Raw genomic sequence first — 23,366 nt, forward strand, 5'->3', positions numbered from 1 at the left:
CCGTGTCCCCCACCTTCCTCACGTCTGTGACCCCCACCTTCCTCACGTCCGTGACCCCCCCCACCTTCCTCGTGTCCGTGACCCCCACCTTCCTCGCGTCCGTGTCCCCCCCGCCTTCCTCGCGTCCGTGTCCCCCCCGCCTTCCTCGCGTCCGTGTCCCCCCCGCCTTCCTCGCGTCCGTGTCCCCCCCGCCTTCCTCGCGTCCGTGTCCCCCCCGCCTTCCTCGCGTCCGTGTCCCCCCCCGCCTTCCTCGCGTCCGTGTCCCCCCCGCCTTCCTCGCGTCCGTGTCCCCCCCCCATCTTCCTCACATCCACGTGCCAGTCTGAGCATCACTTAAAAGCCTCTAATGTATTTGCCTCTATCACCATACCAAGCAGCAAATTCCAGGCATCCACCATGATTTGAATTTTAAAAAAAATTGCCCCCCACATCCTTCTTTGAACCTACCCCGTCTCATCTTCAATGCATGCCCTGTGGTATTAGACATTTCAACCCTGGGGAGAAGAAACTCCCATCTATACCTCTCGTGATCTTATAAACTATCAGATCTGTAGTCTCTCCTCGACCTCTTTTACGCCATGGACCCCACCATTAACCCGAGGAGCCCAGATCGGGGACCCTTGCTGCAAAGCAGAGTGCAGAATAAAGTTACAGATGCAGAGGAAGTGCAGTGCAGGTAGATAATAAGGTACAAAAATAGCATGGGCCGAGAGATCAAGAGTCCTCGTTTTTTGTACAGGAGGTCGTTCAGGAGCCCGCTAACGGTGGGATGGAAGCTGTTCTTAGCCGAGTGGTGTGTGTTTTTAAGCCTGATGGAGGAGGGGAAAAGGGAGAACCTTGAGGGTGAGGTGGCTTCCTGATTCTGTCGGCTGCTTTCTCAAGTTAGTGAGGAGGAGTCGGGACTCTTAGGTGTCCGCGGAGGCGAGGCCGGTTTACGTCCACGACTCCCCGGTTTCTTGTGCCGTGCCAGGCTGTGACGCATCGGGTTGTGCCGGTATATCTCAAAATCGTTGAGATCAAAGGTTCAACCCTGACGTTCATTTTCCCCACAGACAGCCCAGAAACACAGAAAACTATGGAGCTCGTTTAAGGAGAAACATCAAACCCCCCCCCCCAAACTCGCAGGAAAATTAAAATATAGTGCAAATGGCAAGAAAGCATGAAAAACCCAATGTAAAAAAAAATCAAACCACGAAGTCATCAAACTAGTCCAGAAATGCTCCGTTCAGTCTAGCACGGTGTTGCTCGTTGGCTGCGGGGCGCAGAACCAGTCCGCCCCAGACAAAATCGCACAGAATAACGCCATTTCGTGGGTTTAGGGTGAAAGGTGAAGAGTTTAAGGGGAGCATGAGGGGAAGCCTCATCACTCGGAGTGTTGTGAGATTGTGGGACGAGCTGCCGGCACAAGTGGTGCTTGTGAACTCTGTTTCGATGTTGAGGCGAGGTTTGGGTAGGTACGTGGATGGTAGGGGTATGGAGCGCAGGCCGGTGGGAGTAGGCAGTCTAAATGGTTTGGCATGAACTCGATGGGCCAAAGCGCCTGTTTCTGTGTTGTACTGCTCCGTGACTTTAAAGATGGAAGCCTTGGCTCACTCCACCTCTCCTCACAAAGGCATGCTTTCTAACTCAGGCTGCATTTTGGTAAATCTCGGTCGCCTTTTTTTTTGTCTCTCTCCCCCCCCCCCCCCCCCCCCCCCAGATGGCCGGGATGCAGATGCCCCCGCGACCGATGGGGATGTCCCGCATACCCCACCCCCCTCAGGGCCTGCAGATGGGCTTCCCCATGGGGGTGGTGCCGCCCGGGATGGGCCCCCGCATCCACATGTCCCCGGTGGACCCCTCTGCCCTCTCCGAGGAGGAGCGACTGAAGCTGGCGCAGCAGCAGGCCGCCATCCTGATCCAGCAGGAGGAACGAGCCAAGCAGGTAACCGGGCCTGGGGTGGGTACTTGCGGGAGGGGGGGGGGGGTTCAGAATTCGATTTGGCAGCGGGATGTGGACCTCGGAAATTCCGAAGTGATGGCCATGTGATTCTGCTATTTTAACCCAAGGTGCTTACACAGGCACACATCATCTTCTGCCTCCCGGTCTCTTTTTTTAAACATTGTTAGAGCAACTAGAAATCGAAACGAACGGTGATAGAGGTCTACCAGGCAGAGAGAGAGAGAGAGAGACATAGAGCTAAGATGGCACGGTGCCTCAAGGTTAGATACTTTATCCCCATAGTTATGGAAAATTGATTTCAAATTCGTAACCAATTTGAAAGTAGTTATACAATTAACACAGTAGCAAGAAAAGATTCAAGTCGTACTAGTATAGGCACTTAGGGGGACACACTGAACTGCATTTACATACTGTGACCACTAGGGGGCACACTAAGCAGTTACATGTGTATAACAACTTGACTTGAATAGGTCGATTATTGTCACATGTACCGCGATACAATCTTGTCTGTCTTGTTCGTACAGATCAGATCATTACACAGTTCATTGAGGCAGAGCAAGGTGACACACTGAACAACTACAAATGCGTACTGCGACCTCTAGGAAGCACCCTAGGCAGTGGTGCTTGATGCGGGGTGCAGTTCCTTGCATATAACTGCTTAAAATACGAGCAGCTAAATCGTTAAACTGCATAGAGAGACACGATTAAGCGTTCTAATCGAAGAATTAAACAGTCCTCCCTGCTGTAGGAACCACCCATTGTTGGTCTGCCGGCCCTGTAGCTGTCCACTGCCGCTGTGTCCGGCTCTTCCCTCTTTCGGGAAGCTGTGTTTGTCTTGTGTGTCCACCTTTCCTGGTGTTCCTCGTGCCTGGTGGTCCTTCAGATGGCACCGTGAGTGCCCCTGTGAGGGTAGGGGGCTCTGACAGGTGGTCCTGTTAGTGGGTTCATCTATCCTTCAGCTAATGGCGGTTTTGGGGGTGGGCCTGTGGTGACGAACCTGGTGGTATTCCTGATCTCTATCCTGGTAGCTCGGGAATAAATTTTTCCTGAGTTCCGCTTTTCCCAGGGGGCTGTCCGACCTGTCCGCACTCTGTGACTAACCTCACGGCAGACGAGGGCGCCGCTCCGGGTAAAACGCAGCAGCACACGGCGTCAAGGAGGCCACATTTGACCTCGTGACCTGCTCCTCCTTCCAGGGCGGCGAGCGGATATTTGACGATCAGGTGAAGGATCAGGAGCTGCTTCAGCAACAGAAGCGGGTAAAACGATCCGTCTGGGGGTGGCGGCCTGTGAGCTCGGCGTATCCCGCGGCCCCGGTTTGGGCAGCAGGGCAATGCCTCGAGGGAGGCTTGAGAGGGCGTGTGTGGGTGTGTGCGCACATGTGTTTGTGTCGGGAAGACTGCCGATGAGTGTGTCCTTGCACAAGTTCACACACAGGTCTGACTGTGTGGGTTTGTTTCCGTGTCTGCGGTTCTTCCTGCAAGGGTCACGAGTTAGGTGCACTTGTGTGGAGGTACAAGGTGCCCCTGAATGGTGCCTGTAAATTGGGGTGGTGGCGGGGGGGGGGTAAGAATGGGGGGTGGGACGATGGTGGTTCAGTTGCATGCTTGAGTGCTGGTGCAGGCGGCTGAGCCACGGGTCTCCTAACCACTGACCCGTTTCCTCTGTCTCTCCCTCCCGTCAGGCGGCAGCGATGCTGGAGCACGAGCGGAAGCAGCAGGAGATGGTCCAGATGCAGCAGGGGAACCAGGGACCCCGGCCCCTGGAGGTCGTGCCTCGGCCGACGCTGGGGCCTCGAGGTAACCGGCCAGTTCACCGCGCCGCCCGCTGCCTCGGCAGTCTGTGTGTCTGCCCTGTCTCTCTGCCCCTGGTCTGTGTGTGCGTCTGACCTGTCTCTCCAGCCTCCTACCCCCCCCCCGAAAGAAAGTCGCTAAACACTGGAGGGCAGCACCTGTGGCAGAGGTCAGACCCCAACCGAGCACAAATGCCACGCTACAATGTCTCCGGCACCTCCTCACCTGGACCACAGCAGCAGGCAAGCCCGCAAGTTCGTGCTACAACCGAGGCCGCGCAGCTCCCACGCCGCCCGTCTCACCACCAAGCACGGGAAACGGACCTGCGGCACCTTACGCTACTGATGTCCGACAGGGTCTTGCGATCTTCAGCACCGCTCGCAACCTCTGTGAGCCCCCGGAGACAAAGGAAAGCCCGCCAGTCTCCGTTACCCACCCTGAGGCACCCAGGACCGGATATTCACTCCTCACTCAATCCCTACAGTCTGACTCTGCCCCCTCCCCCATTCATGTCTCAAGACATTGAGACTACTTATGTTAATAAGATCCTTGTCGACATCTGTTTTCACTTTGACACGAAAGAAGCTTTTTCCATTGATCAGTGTCAAAAAAAAGTCAAATTAAATCTGCGGTGATTCAATGTTGTAAAACAATAAAAGATGTAAATTTCCAGGTGGAGCTGAATAGTTTTTATAGGCATCGTAATAATCGGACGGTTTGCATTCGAGTCTGCTTTGGTCGGAGCATGGCGCACGGGCGGGATAGGTCTTTTCGCTAATTCCCAGCGCCGTTTCCAGACGCTCCATGTTCTCCCTTCTTCCTCCTCCCGGCCAAGAGGTCATTACACCACCGTTGATGATCGTGCCTTTATTTCTTTAAATCCCTCTGTAATCATAACCCAGCCCCTTCCTCCATCTTGCCCATGGTACACGACGTAGGGAGTTTCCAGTCATCCTCTGACTCTGTGCTTTATGAAGTGTAAAATACACCCACTCTCCAATTTAAAATCCCACCCCATCCCTTAAATACATCAGCTTCTTATCTTCCTCAGACACTTCCCTGGGGCCAGGGATGACTGTCTTCCACTCCACGCCTTTGGGCTTTGGTTTGGTTGATGAGTCTGTCGCAGGATTTGCTACACAAGGGGCAAGAAGGTGGTTGAGAGTGTATTTGGGGCTCTGTTATAATTCATTATGTCCCCTGTCATACGACGTGGGCGACCATGGTCTTCCCATGACCACGATTGTTCTCGTCAAATAACTTCTACAGAAGTGGTTTGTCATCGCTGCCTTCTGGGGGCAGTGTCTTCACAAGATGGGTGACCCCCTCGCCCCACCTCACCAGTCGTTATCAAAGCTCATCAGAGATTGTCTGCCTGGCGCCAGCGGTCGCTTAACCACTGGACTTGGGATGTGCACCGGCTGCTTATACGACCATCCTCCACCTACCCCCATGGTTGGGGGGCTAAGCAGGTGCTACACCAAGGGTGACTGGCAGGCTAGCGGAGGGAGGGAGCTCCTCTGGTAGAGATCCACCCCCACCCCGTCACCCTAGCGTTGCGTTAGGAAAGCGAATTGGATTGTTAGTGGTGTTTGCAACCACTCACCTTTTGGAGTCCGTGAGCCATTATTCCTCATTCATTATTGCCCTGTTATTTTTCTTTCTGCTACTTATTTTTGTAACTTGTGCTAACTTAATCATTTTGCTCTCTTTGACTGTGCAATAGGAAGGGTCAGCTTATTTTGTCGGTCGAAAGCTTCTGCCGTGCCTGACATCGACTGTCCTGTCGCTCTTTTCTATTGCTTGCCTTGTGTGCCACGGTACCGGTGTCCGGTCCTGGGCCCCTCAGGGCAGCTGAGAGAGACTGGCGGGCTTTCCTTTGTCTCCGGGGGCTCACTGAGGTTGCGGGCGGTGCTGAAGATCACAAGACCCTGTCGGTGATTGATAGCGTAAGGTGCCGCAGGTCCGTTTCCCGTGCTTGGTGGTGAGGCGGGCGGCGTGGGAGCTGCGCGGCCTTGGTTGCAGCAAGAGCTAGGCCTCAAGCCGCGGGCTTGCCTGCTGCTGTGGTCCAGGTGGGGAGGCGCCGGAGGCATGCGTGCTCGGTTGTAGGCTGGCCTCTCCCATTGGTGCTGCCCTCCGGTGTTCGATCGGGGGAATGACAGGCTGGATTGGAGTGAACCATACCATCAGTTGGCGGGACACGTGTATATGTGTGGTATCTGGCCCTGGGCGCCTCAGGGTAGGTGAGAGAGACTGGCAGGCGTTTTTTTTGTGTTGGGTGTTTTTGCTTTCTATTTTGAATGTGGCTGGGCACAGTTTGCACCTTTGTCCCAGAGGCGGTATCCGTGTATGGGTGGACGATAATTAAATTTGATTTGCTACAGATACCGAAAGCCCCACACGCACGCTTAGCTAAGTATCTGTTGAATGTTTAGTTTTGTAGTTGTGTAACCTGGGGAGACTTAAGGGAGTGCCTGTTGAGTTTGAAGTGTTAATGAACGTTCAGTGGCGTAGTTCCTGTAAGTTAGGGTGATTTAGGTTGAATGTTTTACTGTTTGTCTGTAAATAAATGGTTAACGTTTTTATTCTGTCTCTTACCAAACTAGCGAACCTGCTTCTTTCCTCATGACAGGCTGCTGCAAAGCAGCTAATTTTATGCACACGCACACACACACACCACTCCTCCCCCCCATTGGGGGAGTCGCATGCACACACTGACCCTCACCAGGGAGGGACACGCACACACAAACCCTCACCAGGGTATGGTCCCACAAACACTCACGCAACAGTCCCGCTGAGATCCTGCAGCATCTTGCGTTGCATTGCTCTGGATGTCCAGCATCTCTCGTGTTTAAAAATTTCACGTCAGATTCGAATATAGAACCGCAGAACATTACAGCACAGAAACAGGCCTTTTGGCCCTTCTTGGCTGTGCCGAACCGTTTTTCTGCCTAGTCCCACTGACCTGCACCTGGCCCATATCCCTCCATACCCCTCTCATCCATGTACCTGTCCAAGTTTTTCTTAAATGTTAAAAGTGATCCTGCGTTTACCACTTCATCTGGCAGCTCATTCCACACTCCCACCACTCTCTGCGTGAAGAAGCCCCCCAATGTTCCCTTTAAACTTTTCCCCCTTCACCCTTAACCCAAGTTCCTCTAGACTTGGTGGAAAAAGCCTGCTTGCATTCACTCTGTCTATACCCATCATAATTTTATACACCTCTATCAAATCTCCCCTCATTCTCCTACGCTTCAGGGAATAAAATCCTAACCTATTCAACCTTTCTCTGTAACTCAGTTTCTCAAGTCCCAGCAACATCCTTGTAAACCTTCTCTGCACTCTTTCAACCTTATTAATATCCTTCCTGTAATTTGGTGACCAAAACTGCACACAATACTCCAAATTCGGCCTCACCAATGCCTTATACAACCTCACCATAACATTCCAACTCTCATACTCAGTACTTTGATTTATAAAGGCCAATGTACGAAAAGATCTCTTTACGACCCTGTCTACCTGTGACGCCACTTTTAGGGAATTTTGTATCTGTATTCCCAGATCCCTCTGTTCTACTGCACTCCTCTGTGTCCTACCATTTACCTTGTATGTTCTACCTTGGTTTGTCCTTCCAAAGTGCAATATTTCCAGGCCTGAGCGGCATTCAGCTATGTTCAAGGCATATTAAAAATGTAAGCTGTTATTAGCCACTGTATAATGCAGCTCTTTCTTGTCTCTCCTTGTCGTCTATCCTGCACCAGGCAGTGGACCGCCCGTGCCCTTGCCGCTCTCTGTGGCCGTGCGTTCGGTAACGCCGGGGCCCACCGCCACGTTGGCCGGGACGGCGCTGGGTGCCAGGCTCCGAGGACCACCCCCGCCACCAGGAGAAGAGAACAGAGAGGTAACGTCACTGCGCCGGGCTGGGCGGACACGTTCGCGCCGAAATACGAATAACCGCGGCTGTAAGATCGGAAGACCGCAAAGGCTGGCTTCAGAGGAGTGAGCGGCGGCTGTTAGTGCCTCAGGTGCTGGCCCCTTCACTGGGGCGGCACAGTAGCGTAGTGGTTAGCACAACTGCTTAACAGCGCCAGCGATCACAGATCGGGGCTCAGTTCCCGCCGCTGCCTGTAAGGTGGGTATGTTCTCTCCGTGTCCTGGTGGGTTTCTTCAGGGCGCTCTGGTTTCCTGCCACGATCGTGTTAGGGTTAGCGAGTTGTGGGCGTGCTAGGTTGGCGCCGGACACTCGCGGGATGCCCCCAGCGTGCCCTCGCACCGTGTTGGTTGTTGATGCAGAATGACGCATTTCACTACATTTCCAAGTACGTGAAGCTAATCTCGAATAGAGTCGTGGAAAGTTACAGTGCAGAAACAGACCCTTCGGCCCATCTAGTCTGTGCTGAAGCCATTTAAACTGCCTACTCCCATCTCCCTGCACCGGGACCACAGCCCATCTGTGTACCTATCCAAACTTTTCTTAAACGTTGAAATCGAGCTCACATCCACCACTTGGGCCGGCAGCTCCCTCCACACCCTCACCGCCCTCTGAGTGAAGAAGTTTCCCCTCGTGTTCCCCTTAAACTTTTCACCTTTCACCCTTAACCCCATGATCTCTAGTTGTAGTCCCAGCCGACCTCAGTGGCAATAGCACCTCCCTCCAAGCCATGTCCCTCCGCTCCCCTCCCATTCAAGTTCTGATGCAGACTTCTCATAATGTTACGGTTGAACCTGCATTCGCCAGTTCTGCTGGCAGCTCATTCCATATTCGCACCTCCCTCTGTAGAAATTTTCCCCTAAATATTCCCCTTTCAACTTAAACCCATGACCTCTAATTGTAGTCTCTCCGAGCCCCGAGTGCTTGCTTGCATTAATCCCCTTCAAGGAATAAAGTCCTAACCTGTTCAATCTTTCCTTATAACTCAGGTCCTCCAGACCCAACAACATCCTTGTAAATTTTCTCTGAGCTCTTTCAATCTTATTTACATCTTTCCTGTAGGTAGGTGACCAAAACTGCACACAATACTCCAAATTGGCCTCACCAATGCAACTTTAACATAACATCCCATCTCTGTACAAAAAAAAGCTTTTTTTTAATGACCCTATCTACCTGTGATGCTACCTTCAACAAATTATGAACCTATATTCCCAGATCCCTTTGTTCTACCACATTCCTCAGTCCCTACCGTTCACTGTGCAAGTCCCACCATCGTTGGTCTACCAAAGTACAAAACCTTGCACTTGTCTGCTTTAAATTCCATCTGCCATTTTTCAGCCTATTTTCTTTCCAGCTGGTCGAGATCCTGCTGCAAGCTCTAATAGTCTTACTCGCTGTCCACCACACCCCCAGTCTGGGTGTCATCCGCAAATTGGCTGATCTGGTTAACCACGTTATCCAGATCGTTGATAAGAGATGCCGAACAGTAACGGACCCTGCACCAGTCACTGTGGCACAGGCCTCCAGTCAGAGGGGCAACAATTCACTACCACTCTGTCTCCTCCCACAAAGCCAGTGTCTAATCCAATTTACTACCTCACCCTGGATGTCAAACGACTGAACCTTCTTGACCAGCCTCCCGTGTGGGACCTTGTCAAAGGTTTTGCTGACGTCCATCGACTGCCTTGCCTTCATCCACTTTCCTGGTAACACCCTCAAAAAAACAACTCAAGGTTGGTTAGACATGACGAGGAGCAAGAGATTTAAAAGGGTCATCAGGGGCAGCTTCATGTAGAGCATGGTGCACCTTGGGAACGAGCTTCTAGGCACTTTAAAGATCAATGTGTTTATAGGAGAGGTGTAGATGGCAATTGCCCAGATATGGGCAGATGGGACTAGCTCAGTGGGGAACAATCAGCACGGATGAGATGGTCCAAAGGCTTGCTTCCGTGTTGTATGACTTTGGCATTCCCATCCGGAGATGCATTGGGTAGTCAAAACTGCCCAACCCGTCCCCGGCACCGGCCTACTCGCTGCCACGGACAAAAATACAGAAAGGCGCTGGAAAAGAGTCAGTAACATCATGAAGGACCCCACCCACCCTGCTCATGGACTGTTTGTCCCCCTCCCATCAGGGAGGAGGCTGTGTAGCATCCACGCCAGGACCACCAGGCTCAAAAACAGTTACTTTCCCCAAGCAGTGAGGCTGATCAACACCTCCACCCACTAACCCACCCCCAACCACCACTACTTTATCATTTCCTGTCAGTCACATTATGTACAGACACTCCTGTGCCTAGTGTCACTTTATATAGTGTGAGATATATATATATATATATATATATATCTTGCGTCTTTATTTTTATTGTGTTTTATTTATTATCGTGGGTTTTTTTTTGTGCTGCTTCAGATCCGGAGCAACAATTATTTTGTTCTCCTTTACACTTGTGCACTGGAAATGATATTAAACAACCTTGAATCCACGACCTGGCCCCAATGTCTAATAAAGATTGTATGTGCCCATCGCTATAACTACTTCTGGGAGCTCGTTCCACGTAGCGACCATCTTCTGTGTGATGGGAGAAACTTCTCTCTCAGCTCCCCTTTACTTTTAGTCTAGTCTGTGGCCAGTCACCTTTCATGTCCGATGTTACTGGAAATGGAGGAAAGGGTTGTGCCCTCTGGGATCTCTGCAGAATTCGCCTCTTGCCCCACATACATGCCGATCAGACCCCCTGTCCGGTCTCTCTATGCCGCTTAACATCTTGAAGGGCCTACAAAGAGTGGATGTGGAGAGGATGTTTCCTATCGTGGGGGAGTCTGGGACCAGAGGACACAGACAGAGTGGATCTGGAGAGGATGTTTCTATAGTAGGGGGGTGGGTCTAGGACCAGAGGACACAGATAGAGTGGATGTGGAGAGGATGTTTCCTATCGTGGGGGAGTCTAGGACCAGAGGACACAGATAGAGTGGATGTGGAGAGGATGTTTCCTATCGTGGGGGAGTCTAGGACCAGAGGACACAGATAGAGTGGATGTGGAGAGGATGTTTCCTATAGTGGGGGAGTCTAGGACCAGAGGACGCAGATAGAGTGGATGTGGAGAGGATGTTTCCTATAGTGGGGGAGTCTAGGACCAGAGGACGCAGATAGAGTGGATGTGGAGAGGATGTTTCCTATAGTGGGGGAGTCTAGGACCAGAGGACACAGATAGTGTGGATGTGGAGAGGATGTTTCCTGTAGTGGGGGAGTCTAGGACCAGAGGGCACAGATAGAGTGGATGTGGAGAGGATGTTTCCTATAGTGGGGGAGTCTAGGACTAGAGGACACAGATAGAGTGGATGTGGAGAGGATGTTTCCTATAGTGGGGGGGGGGGGAGTCTAGGACCAGAGGGTACAGATAGAGTGGATGTGGAGAGGATGTTTCCTATAGTGGGGGAGTCCAGGACCAGAGGACACAGATAGAGTGGATGTGGAGAGGATGTTTCCTATCGTGGGGGAGTCTAGGACCAGAGGACACAGATAGAGTGGATGTGGAGAGGATGTTTCCTGTAGTGGGGGAGTCTAGGACCAGAGGACACAGATAGAGTGGATGTGGAGAGGATGTTTCCTATAGTGGGGGGGTCTAGGACCAGAGGACTCAGATAGAGTGGATGTGGAGAGGATGTTTCCTGTAGTGGGGGAGTCTAGGACCAGAGGACACAGATAGAGTGGATGTGGAGAGGATGTTTCCTGTAGTGGGGGAGTCTAGGACCAGAGGACACAGATAGAGTGGATGTGGAGAGGATGTTTCCTATAGTGGGGGGGTCTAGGACCAGACGACACAGATAGAGTGGATGTGGAGAGGATGTTTCCTATAGTGGGGGAGTTTAGGACCAGAGGACACAGATAGAGTGGATGTGGAGAGGATGTTTCCTATAGTGGGGGAGTTTAGGACCAGAGGACACAGAGAGAGTGGATGTGGAGAGGATGTTTCCTGTAGTGGGCGAGTCTAGGACCAGAGGACACAGATAGAGTGGATGTGGAGAGGATGTTTCCTATAGTGGGGAGTCTAGGACCAGAGGACACAGATAGAGTGGATGTGGAGAGGATGTTTCCTGTAGTGGGGGAGTCTAGGACCAGAGGACACAGATAGAGTGGATGTGGAGAGGATGTTTCCTACAGTGGGGGAGTCTGGGACCAGAGGACACAGATAGAGTGGATGTGGAGAGGATGTTTCCTGTAGTGGGGGAGTCTAGGACCAGAGGACACAGATAGAGTGGATGTGGAGAGGATGTTTCCTACAGTGGGGGAGTCTGGGACCAGAGGACACAGATAGAGTGGATGTGGAGAGGATGTTTCCTATAGTGGGAGTGTCTAGGACCAGAGGCCACAGATAGAGTGGGTGTGGAGAGGATGTTTCCTATAGTGGGGGAGTTTGGGACCAGAGGATACACATGGAGTGGATCAACACATACAAACAAGCTGGATGAGCTCAGCAGGTCGGGCAGCATCCGTTGAAATGAGCAGTCAACGTTTTGGGCCGAGACCCTTCGTCAGGACTAAAGCAGAAGGGGGCAGGGGCTCTATAAAGAAGGCAGGGGGAGGGTGGAAAACCAATCAAAGGAAAGATCAAGGGGTGGGAGAGGGGAAACAGGGAGGGGATAGGCAGGAGAGGTGAAGAAGGAATCTCAGGTGAAAGCACTATGGGTAGTAGAAGAAGGCAGAGTCATGAGAGGTGATAGGCAGCTAGAAGAGACAGTGAAAGTGGGATGGGGGGAGGGAGAGGGAGGGAATTATCAGAAGTTGGAGAATTCGATGTTCGGACCAAAGGGCTGGAGACTACCCTGACGGTATATGAGGTGTTGCTCCTCCATCTTGAGTTTGGCCTCATCATGACCAGAGGGCACAGCCTCGGAATACAAGGATGCCACTTTAGAACAGAGATGAGGAAGAATTTCGCTAGACTGGGGCTCCCGACCCTCTCTTTGTGCCGTGGACCAATACCATTAGCAAGGCATCCGTGGACCCCAGGCTGGGGGCCGGTTCTCTACACAGAACGTGGTGAATCATAGAACAAACATACAGAAGAGTGCAGAGGCCCCTCTGCCCACAGTGTTGCGCCAAACCAGCTGAAAAGTAAATCAAACCACCCCACCCCCCCAAAAAAAAAAGCTAATTTATATCCCTCTACCTTCCTTGCATCCATGTGCCTATCTAAACATCTCTTAAAAGCCTCTAAAGTATTTGCCTTTACCTCCACACCAGGCCGCACATTCCAGGCATCCACCATTCTGAGTTTTTTAAAAAACTTGCCTCTCACGTCCCCATTTGAAACTACCCCCTCTCACCTTCAATGCGTGCCCTCTGGTGTTAGACATTCCTATCATAGGAATTGGATACTCCCTATCTTTAATAAGCTTATAAACCTCTATCAGATCTCCCCTCAGCCTCCACCGATCCAGAGAAAACAGCCCAAGTTTACCCAGCTTCTCGTGACAGCCCGTGCCCTCGAAACCAGGCAGTGTCCTGGTAAACCGCTTGTGCACCCTCTCCAGAGCCTCAACGTCCTTCCTAATGAGTCTGTGGAATTCGTTGCTACAGGCGGCTGTGGAAACCAGGTCAATGGTTATATTTAAAGTGGACGTCATTAGTAAGGTGTCGACAATTGTGAGAAGGCAGAAGGTTAGTGTTGAAAGGGAAAATAAATCAGCCGTGATCAAATGGCAGAGCATTCGCGATGGGCTGAATGGCCTAATTCTTTACCCATGTCTTATTTCGTACTGTGAGGTAGTTTACAGCAGCCTATTAATACACCCGCTCATCTTGGGAATGTGAGAGGACATTGGAAACCCACGTAGTCTGAGGGAGAAAAGGGATTGAAAGGCTTAGCTTTAGTTACCCCATGTACAGTCCATCCAAATATCAAAACTCAATGAAATGTATTGTTTGCATCAACCACCTGCACAGTCCTAGGATGTGCTGGAGGCAGCCCGCAAGTGTCACCACACTTCCGGTGCCAACCTAGCATGCCCACAGCTCGCTAACCCTAACCCGTACGCCATTGGACTGTGGGAGGAAACCCACGCGGTCACAGGGAGAACTTACGGATGAATACCTTACGCACGCGCAGAACGTGCGGACTCCACACCGCACCAGGGTCTGTGCAGCTCTGTGCATCACCATCTTGCCCTGTGTCCGGGCTCATTTCGCCCTAACCCATTCAAATGGTTCGCTAAAATCAAATCCCTCTAAGTTCCTTATTTCTACCTGCTCCTTTTTAACTCTTCATTTTTGGAACGCAGGTTCTAATGTGTCGACCCTGCCCTCGGACCCACGCTCCCCGACCAGCAGAAATGGTTTCCCTCCATTTGAGCCAAATCTTACTCTCCCTCAATGTCACAGTTGAGTGTCTCAGAGTCCAGGGAGGCATGCTGAGCCTCTGCCTCATAGCACCACAACCTGGGTTCGATCCTGAACCTTTGGCGCTGTCTGTGTAGTTTACATGTTGTACCTGTCACTCGGAGCATCTCTTGATAAGGTCTTGGTTAGTTGTCAGCAAAGGGGGCTCATCTGGGAGAAACAAGAGTCTGTTCTCAAACCTCCACTGCCTTGCGGTTATACCCCCTCAAGCTGGAGTCCCCGAGGCCAGGCCTACACCGAGGCTGCCAACTCCTGCACCGCGCCTGGTGCCAAACTCTGTCGGTCTCTGCCTTTCCTTCGGGTCCATCGTCTGAGTGGAGAGGGGGAGTCTGCTGCACGGGGAACAGCTCGCTCTCCACATGGTACCGCCCTGGCTTGGGCATCACGTAGACAGCTAGGACGCGACATCCACAGTCGGCCCCCTTGGTTAGTAAGGGTGTTGAAGGTTAGGGGAGAAGGCAGGAAAATGGGGTTGAGTGGTGGTAAATGAGGCATGGCGGAGCAGGCCCTGGTCCAGTTCTGCCCCTGTGTCTTATGGTAATATTTCTTCCCTGTCTCAAAGCCGTGTGGATTGATAGGTAATTGTAGTTGGGGGGGGGTGGAATGCAGAATTAATGAGAATGTGGGGGGAAATTTTGAAGATAATGTAGGGTTAGTAGCTGGTGTTTGATGGTCAGAATGGCCTCTGGCCCAAAGGGAGGGAAGCACCATGCTGGTCATCAGCAGGGGTGATCTATTAGGTTTATCAATGTAATGCATTTTATTTTGGAGATACAGCTTGATTACAGGCCCTCTGGCCCAACAAGGCCATGCTGTCCGCAAGGAGTTTGTATCTTCTCCTTGTGTCCGTGTGAGGAGGCTGCTCCGGTTTCCTACCGTGGTCCAAAGGCCTACCGCTTGGTAGGCTAATTGGTCATGGTAAATTGCCCCAAATCAGGGGTTCGCTGGGAGGCGCGGCTCGAAGGGCCTATTCCGCGCTGCATCTCAGAAAATAAATTAACCTACTAACCCGCCTGTGGGAGGAAACCAGAGCACCCAGAGGAAACCCACACGGCCACAGGGAGAAGGTGCAAGCTCCTCACAAACAGCAGCGGGAATTGAACCCCGATCGCTGACACTGATATCCCCATCCCATCCCACACTCCTGCAACTTAAAATATCATTGATTTTTGACGCCGCTCGGCTCTGGCAGGAGATTAGCTTTTATTTGTCAGCGCTGTTCTGCGTCAACAGCCAATGCAGTACGGGGATGCGCCGGGGGCAGCTTACGAGTGTCCGGTGCCACCGTAGCACAGCCACGACCCACTAACCCTAACCCTGCAGCTGCAAGAAAAAGTTTGCAAACCCTTTGCAATCACCTGGCTTTCCCACAAAATGGCGGTCTGATCCTTGAACAAACACCATCTGCCTAAACTAATAACACACAAACAACTGTACTTCTCGTGTCTGCGAAAAGTATGCGAACCCTTGTATTTAATAACTAGTAGAACCTCCTTTTAGAGGTAATATCCTCCACCAAACGTTTCCTGTCGGAAACCCACGAGGACACAGAGAGAATGTCACGGGCCCTGCAATAGCTTCGTGCTATGCTACCACGTTGCTTACCCTGTTGGTGTAATTGTCTGTCTAATTCCACAGTTTATTATTATGTGAGGATGTGTAATCTGTAAAGTTGGGTAACAGCCTCAGGCGAGAGGATCGTCCTTTTAGAATGGAGATGAGGAGGAATTTCTTTAGCGAGCGAGTGGTGAATCTGGAATTCGTTGCCACAGGCGGCTCTGGAGGCCAAGCCAGGAGCTGATTGATTCTCGATTGGTCAGGGCCTGAAGGGATTCGGGGAGAAGGCAGGAGATTGGGGCTGGGAGGGAAACTGGATCAGCCGCGATGGAATGGCGGGGCACTTGACGAGGCAAATGGCCGAATTCTGCTCCTATATCTTACGGTCGTGGTCTTCCCTTGCAGGGCGACGACGTGGGCCCTGGGCCAAAGATTCCCCAAGTCCTCGAGAAGATCCTTCAGCTGAAGGAGCAGCGGCAGGTGGAGCTGACGGCAAACACGGAGCCATCGGGTAGGCTGAACTCGAGTCTGATTCCCTGCAGTCCGCGGGGCGGGGGGGGGGGGGGTGCCGTGTAGATTTGAGCTCCGGTTGGGGTGATCCGCGTAGGATCCAGTAGCTGGGCCTGCCTGTGCTCACTATCAGACGTGTGGAGGTTGGTGAGATGAGGAGATGGAGAGGGTAGAGGTTAGCCCCTTTGAAAGTCAAGTTCATTGTGATCAGCATGAGATTCTGCAGACGCTGGAAATCCAGAGCAACGCATGCGCGCGCGCACACACACACACACACACACACACCCTCCCCACCCCCACCCCCCGGGGGAACTCAGCAGGTTTGGCAGCATCTATGGAGGGAATCAACAGTTGACCTTTGAGGCTGAGACCTTTCATCAGGATTGGAAAGGAAGGGGGCAGAAGCTAGAATAAAGGGTGGGGGGGGGGGAGATCTACAAGCTGCCAGATGATAGGTGAGACCAGGTGAGGGGAAGGTGGGTGGGTGGGGGAGAGGGGGATGAAGTGAGACACTGGGAGGTGATAGGTGAGACCAGGTGAGGGGGAAGGTGGGTGTGGGAGAGAGGGGATGAAGTGAGACACTGGGAGGTGATAGGTGAGACCAGGTGAGGGGGAAGGTGGGTGTGGGAGAGAGGGGATGAAGTGAGACACTGGGAGGTGATAGGTGAGACCAGGTGAGGGGGAAGGTGGGTGGGTGGGGGAGAGGGGGATGAAGTGAGACACTGGGAGGTGATGGGTGAGACCAGGTGAGGGGGAAGGTGGGTGGGTGGGGGGAGAGGGGGGATGAAGTGAGACACTGGGAGGTGATGGGTGAGACCAGGTGAGGGGGAAGGTGGGTGTGGGAGAGAGAGGATGAAGTGAGACACTGGGAGGTGATAGGTGAGACCAGGTGAGGGGGAAGGTGGGTGTGGGAGAGAGGGGATGAAGTGAGACACTGGGAGGTGATAGGTGAGACCAGGTGAGGGGGAAGGTGGGTGGGTGGGGGAGAGGGGGATGAAGTGAGACACTGGGAGGTGATGGGTGAGACCAGGTGAGGGGGAAGGTGGGTGGGTGGGGGAGAGGGGGGATGAAGTGAGACACTGGGAGGTGATGGGTGAGACAAGGTGAGGGGGAAGGTGGGTGGGTGGGGGAGAGGGGGGATGAAGTGAGACACTGGGAGGTGATGGGTGAGACCAGGTGAGGGGGAAGGTGGGTGGGTGGGGGAGAGGGGGGGATGAAGTGAGACACTGGGAGGTGATGGGTGAGACCAGGTGAGGGGGAAGGTGGGTGGGTGGGGGAGAGGGGGGATGAAGTGAAACACTGGGAGGTGATAGGTGAGACCAGGTGAGGGGGAAGGTGGGTGGGTGGGTAGGGGAAGGGGATGAAGTGAGACACTGGGAGGTGATAGGTGAGACCAGGTGAGGGGAAAGGTGGGTGGGTGGGTAGGGGAAGGGGATGAAGTGAGACACTGGGAGGTGATAGGTGAGACCAGGTGAGGGGGAAGGTGGGTGGGTGGGTAGGGGAAGGGGATGAAGTGAGACACTGGGAGGTGATAGGTGAGACCAGGTGAGGGGGAAGGTGGGTGGGTGGGTAGGGGAAGGGGATGAAGTGAGACACTGGGAGGTGATAGGTGAGACCAGGTGAGGGGGAAGGTGGGTGGGTGGGTAGGGGAAGGGGATGAAGTGAGACACTGGGAGGTGATAGGTGAGACCAGGTGAGGGGGAAGGTGGGTGGGTGGGTAGGGGAAGGGGATGAAGTGAGACACTGGGAGGTGATGGGTGAGACCAGGTGAGGGGGAAGGTGGGTGGGTGGGGGAGAGGGGGGATGAAGTGAGACACTGGGAGGTGATAGGTGAGACCAGGTGAGGGGGAAGGTGGGTGGGTGGGGGAGAGGGGGGGTGAAGTGAGACACTGGGAGGTGATAGGTGAGACCAGGTGAGGGGGAAGGTGGGTGGGTGGGGGAGAGGTGGAATGAAGTGAGACACTGGGAGGTGATGGGTGAGACCAGGTGAGGGGAAAGGTGGGTGGATTTGGGGGAGAGGGGATGAAGCTGGAGATGATGGATGTAAGAGCTAAAGGGCTGGAGAAGGAGGAATGCTGTCCACTGTAAATCTGTAGAAATTTACGAGTGTCTTTGATGGTGCAGATCTCCTGAAGAAGTATAGAGGTTGTCATGCCGTATTCATGATTGCATCAATGTGCTGGGTACAGAAGACCTTCTGAGACATTGACACCCAGGAGCTTGAAACTGCTCACCCTTTCAACAGCTGAGCCCTCGAGGAGGACTGTTGTGTGCCCTCCCGAATTCCACAGCTGACCCATCGGTCTTGCTCGAGGGCGAGCTCGTTGTTCGTGACTCCTCATCTAAGTGAGAATGTGCTGGCTTAAGAGGAGGCTCACGCCTCCTTCTGGGAACAAAAGGGTTAGCACGCGAGACGTGATCAGGTTTAATATCACCGGCATTTGTCGTCATGAGGTAGTAGTACAGTGCAACATGTATTAAAAACTACAAATACAGGTTTCCACTGCTATCCGAAGGTAGAGTGTTCCAGTGAAACTGTTTGTAAGCCGAAATGCCGTAAAGCGAAGAAGCAATTTCCGTTAATTTATATGGAGAAATTTTTGAGAGTTCCCAGACCCAAAAAATAACCTACCAAATCAAAGCAAATAACACACAAAACCTAAAATAACACGAGCGTGTAGTAAAAGCAGGAATGATACGATAAATGTACAGCCTATGTAAAGTAGAAATATTGTATTTCGGTGTAGTTTCACTTATCACAATCGGGAAGACAGCAAGACAAAATCGATTTGGAGAAAAAAGATCACGCATGCACGCACAAGGTTTCGTGGTCATTGCCGTCTTTCTCGGGGTAAACACACGTATAAAGCGGGCGTCTTTTTTTTGTAACAGCAAAAATCCTCTTTGGTTAGTGAAAACAGGTACCAATGTAGGTCTTTCGTAACAGCGAGCTGTCGTAAAGCGAACGTTCGAAAAACGGGGGCCACCTGTATTAAGAAGTTAAATAAGTGGAGAAAAGAAATAGTGAGGTGGTGTTCGTGGGTTCGTTGTCCACTCAGAAATTTGATGGCAGATTGGGGGGGGAAGGTGTTCCTGAATAGTTGAATGTGTGTGTTTTCAGGCTCCTGTACCTCCTCCCGGATGGTAGAAATGAGAACAAGTCCGTGATAATGGGGGTCCTTTTTGAGGCGTCGCTTCTTGAAGATGTGCCCATGATGTGCCTGACTGAAGTTTACAATTTCCTGCAGCTTGTATCGATCCTGTGCGGTATCCCACCCCACCACTCCACCATTCCAGTTGGTTATGCTGCCACTTAAAATGCCTTCTGCAGTTCATCTGAAGAAATTTGTGAGTGTCCTTGGTGACGTACAGATCTCCTCAGACTCCGAATGAAATATAACTGCTGTCGGGCGGCCTTTGTGGCTGCATCGATACATTGGCCCAGGATAGACCCTCAGACTTGTTGACACCCAGAAACTTGAAATTGCTCACTCGTTCCACTTCTGATCCCTCAGTGAGGATTGGTCTGCGTTCCCTCGTCTTGCCCTTTCCTAAAGTCCGCAATCAACTCTTTGGTCTTTGATAGCTCTGTTTGATCCTCGAGCAAGCTAATTGCTGGCTGTAAGCCTGGAGTTTAGAAGAATGTGGTGGGAAGCCCATTGAAATCTATGGAATATTGAAAGGTATAGATAGCGTACGTGGAAAGGATGGGAATACCATAAGGGGGCCCAGCCTCAGAAGAGAAGAACGTTCATTTAGAGTCCAGATGGCGAGGAATTTCTTCAGTCAGAGCATGGTGAATTTGTGGTGTTAATTGCCACAGGCAACAGTGGAGGCCAAATCATTGGGTATATTTAAACTTGATTAGTAAGTGTGTCAAAGGTTATGGGGAGAAGACAGGAGAATGGGGTTGAATGCGTTAATAAATCACCCGTGATGGAACGGCAGGGCAGACTCAGTGGGCTGAACGGCCAGTTCTGCTCCTATGACCTGTGGTCTAGTGTTGCTGCTTATGTCTTTACAGAAGAGGTGGAGACAGCAGTCGGAGCCACCCTAACCCCAGCCGAGACAGAAGATGAGGAGCTTGCATCGTCGCTATCGAAGAAAGAGGTCTGTCATGGCTCCAGGATGCCGAGCGAGTTCCCCGCCCACCGCTGCCCTTTTCCCCGATCCATGGATTAACACGGAGCACACTGTGTCACAGGCACTTTCCTCCTCCTCTTCCCATCCAGCACTCCGCCAACACCCAATCCTTTATCTTCACGTTTAATTACCATTCAGCCTTACGTGATTATAGCCAAAAGAAACAGCATTCCTCGGGGGCCAAGGTGCAAAATGCATTGCCAACAGCCCATGGTACACGTATGGTTACAATTTCCATATATAACCATATAACAATTACAGCACAGAAACAGGCCAACTCGGCCCTTCTAGTCCGTGCCGAACGCTTACTCTCACCTAGTCCCACCGACCTGCACTCAGCCCATAACCCTCCATTCCTTTCCTGTCCATATACCTATCCAATTTGTTTTTTAAATGACAATATCGAACCTGCCTCTACCACTTCTACTGGAAGCTCGTTCCACACAGCTACCACACTCTGAGTAAAGAAGTTCCCCCTCATGTTACCCCTAAACTTCTGCCCCTTAACTCTCAACTCATGCCCTCTTGTTGGAATCTCCCCTACTCTCAATGGAAAAAGCCTATCCACGTCAACTCTATCTATCCCCCTCATAATTTTAAATACCTGTATCATGTCCCCCTTCAACCTTCTACGCTCCAAAGAATAAAGACCTAATTTGTTCAACCTTTCCCTGTAACTTAGGTGCTGAAACCCAGGTAACATTCTCGTAGATCTCCTCTGTACTCTCTCTATTTTGTTGACATCTTTCCTATAATTCGGTGACCAGAACTGTACACAATACTCCAAGTTCGGCCTTACCAATGCCTTGCACAGTTTTAACATTACATCCCAACTCCTATACTCAATGCTCTGATTTATAAAGGCCAGCGTACCAAAAGCTTTCTTCACCACCCTATCCACATGAGATTCCACCTTCAGGGAACTATGCACCATTATTCCCAGATCACTCTGTTCTACTGCATTCTTCAATGCCCTACCATTTATACCGTGTATGTCCTATTTTGATTAGTCCTGCCAAAATGTAGCACCTCACACTTCTCAGCATTAAACTCCATCTGCCATCTTTCCGCCCACTCTTCTAACTGGCCTAAATCTCTCTGCAAGCTTTGAAAACCTACTTCATTATCCACAACGCCACCTACCTTAGTATCATCTGCATACTTACTAATCCAGTTTACCAGCCCATCATCCAGATCATTAATGTATACGACAAACAACATTGGACCTAGTACAGATCCCTGAGGCACACCATTTCAGACAAGCATAGAAAAAAAAGTCACAAAGAAAATAAAATGTATAGCCCAAGTCCATGAGTGGTATGAATGGTGTGACGTGGCAAGTTGACCTGGTCCAGCTTGTTCTTCCACCGAGCCAACACCAGAGGGTGACGTGGAGCGAACACTAGAGGGCAGCACTGAACCAACGCCAGAGGGAAGTGGGTGTGGGCTGGCTTCCCCCCCAGAGACCTGACAAGCATCCAGCCCAGGGGTCGCGTTTAATGCCGAGGGAGCACCACACCATCAACATGCATTAATGAAATAGCTGGTGGGGTCTCCGCCTGCACTACAAGGTGCCTTGTGCCCCCTACTGCAAAAGTAACCGGATTTCTGACCGTACTTAACAGCCAGTGAATTACTTCGGGACCTAAGCCCAAGCCTGCGTCTCTTCAAATCACAAGGGAATCAGGTTAAGCATCGCGGGCATATGTCATGAAATATGTTGGTGTGTGGCAGCAGTACATTGCAATATATAATAACAGAACTGTAAATTACAATAATTACAAGGCCCCTTCCTTGGTGGTAACAATGAGAAGAAGGCGTGTCCTGGGTGATGCACCCAGTTATATCTCCAGGAGGGTGAAGCGTTTCAAATCTTGCCAAGGCAGAGAGAGGAATGTGGGGTTTAGGTTCAAGGTGGCCCTGTTGAAAATGCTCACTAGTTTCGAGTGGATTGAACAGCCTTCTCGCTGCAGGAAAAAAAAGCCCTGGAGACGTTGCCAGAATTACACAGGGACCCCAGGTTACAGATGGCCACACAGTTTGGTACAAGCATCATGTAAATCCTTTGATTAGCTATCGCGGTCGGTGAGCCAGACAGAGACGCAGCTTTTAACGACAACTAAAAATATCCACATTTATATAGCCACTCGTCACATCCTCACGCTGTGAAAAATCTGCCTCGCTTCATCCTTGAAGTGAGGTCTTGCGATAAGTGCAAGTTATAAACAGGAGATTCTGCAGATGCTGGAAATCCAGACTAGCACAGGGAAAATGCTGGAGGAACTCAGCAGGTCAGGCAGCGTCTTTGGAAAGGAATAAACAGTCGATGTTTCAGGCCGAGACCCTTCAACTTCGACTGTTAATTTTTCTCCTTAGATGCTGCCTGATCTGCTGAGCTCCTCCAATATTTTACTTCGGGATCCAATGTGCTTGCTCTACCCGCTACATCTTTCCGAGGTTGAACGTCCAATTTTGGAGACGGCGAATACAGATTGCCGTTTTTTTTTTCCCCCTCCAGAAAAATCGGAAACGCAGGAACAGGAAGAAGAAGAAGAAGGCAGGACACAGCGTGGAGAACGGCGCACAGAAGAAGCCAGAGAAAGCAGAGGTTGTGGACACCGACACGGAGGTGGAGGTGGAGTACGTAACCGAGGAGCCTGAAGTCTTCGACGCCAATTTCATCTATTTCAAGAGGATATTTGAGACCTTCAGGGTAAGTACAGGTTTCCCCCGCAATCTTAAGGTAAAGCGTTCCTATGAAACAGTTTGTAATCCGAAATGTCGTAAAGCGAAGAAGCAATTACCATTATATGGCAAAATTTTTTGAGCGTTCCCGGACCCAAAAAATAACATACCAAATCAAAGTAAATAACATAAAACCTAAAATAACACTAACATATAGTAAAAGCAGGAATGATATAATAAATTTATACCCTATATAAAGTAGAAATATTGTAGGTACGGTGTAGTTTCACTTATCAGGCTCGGGAAGGCAGCGAACCAAAATCGATTTGGAGAAAAAAATCAGCGTGTACACAAGTACACGTATGCGCAAACAACTGCCTGCACGAGGCTTCACGGTCAGGGTAG

The 23,366-nt window shown here is 51.3% G+C and overlaps 1 protein-coding gene across 1 annotated transcript in view; it reads left to right on the plus strand.

Moving 5' to 3' along the window:
- Positions 1-23,366, plus strand: part of sf3b2 (splicing factor 3b, subunit 2) — a 69,781-nt gene that overhangs the window by 13,013 nt on the left and 33,402 nt on the right. The window contains exons 4-10 of the mRNA XM_073031565.1: positions 1,700-1,924; positions 3,139-3,201; positions 3,627-3,741; positions 7,497-7,636; positions 16,029-16,134; positions 20,158-20,243; positions 22,795-22,989. Coding sequence (XP_072887666.1) covers positions 1,700-1,924; positions 3,139-3,201; positions 3,627-3,741; positions 7,497-7,636; positions 16,029-16,134; positions 20,158-20,243; positions 22,795-22,989 — 930 coding nt within the window. The remainder of the gene's footprint in view (positions 1-1,699; positions 1,925-3,138; positions 3,202-3,626; positions 3,742-7,496; positions 7,637-16,028; positions 16,135-20,157; positions 20,244-22,794; positions 22,990-23,366) is intronic.

This window comes from Hemitrygon akajei, chromosome 28, assembly GCF_048418815.1.
Source record: "Hemitrygon akajei chromosome 28, sHemAka1.3, whole genome shotgun sequence".
In the NCBI taxonomy this organism is placed as follows: Eukaryota; Metazoa; Chordata; class Chondrichthyes; order Myliobatiformes; family Dasyatidae; genus Hemitrygon; species Hemitrygon akajei.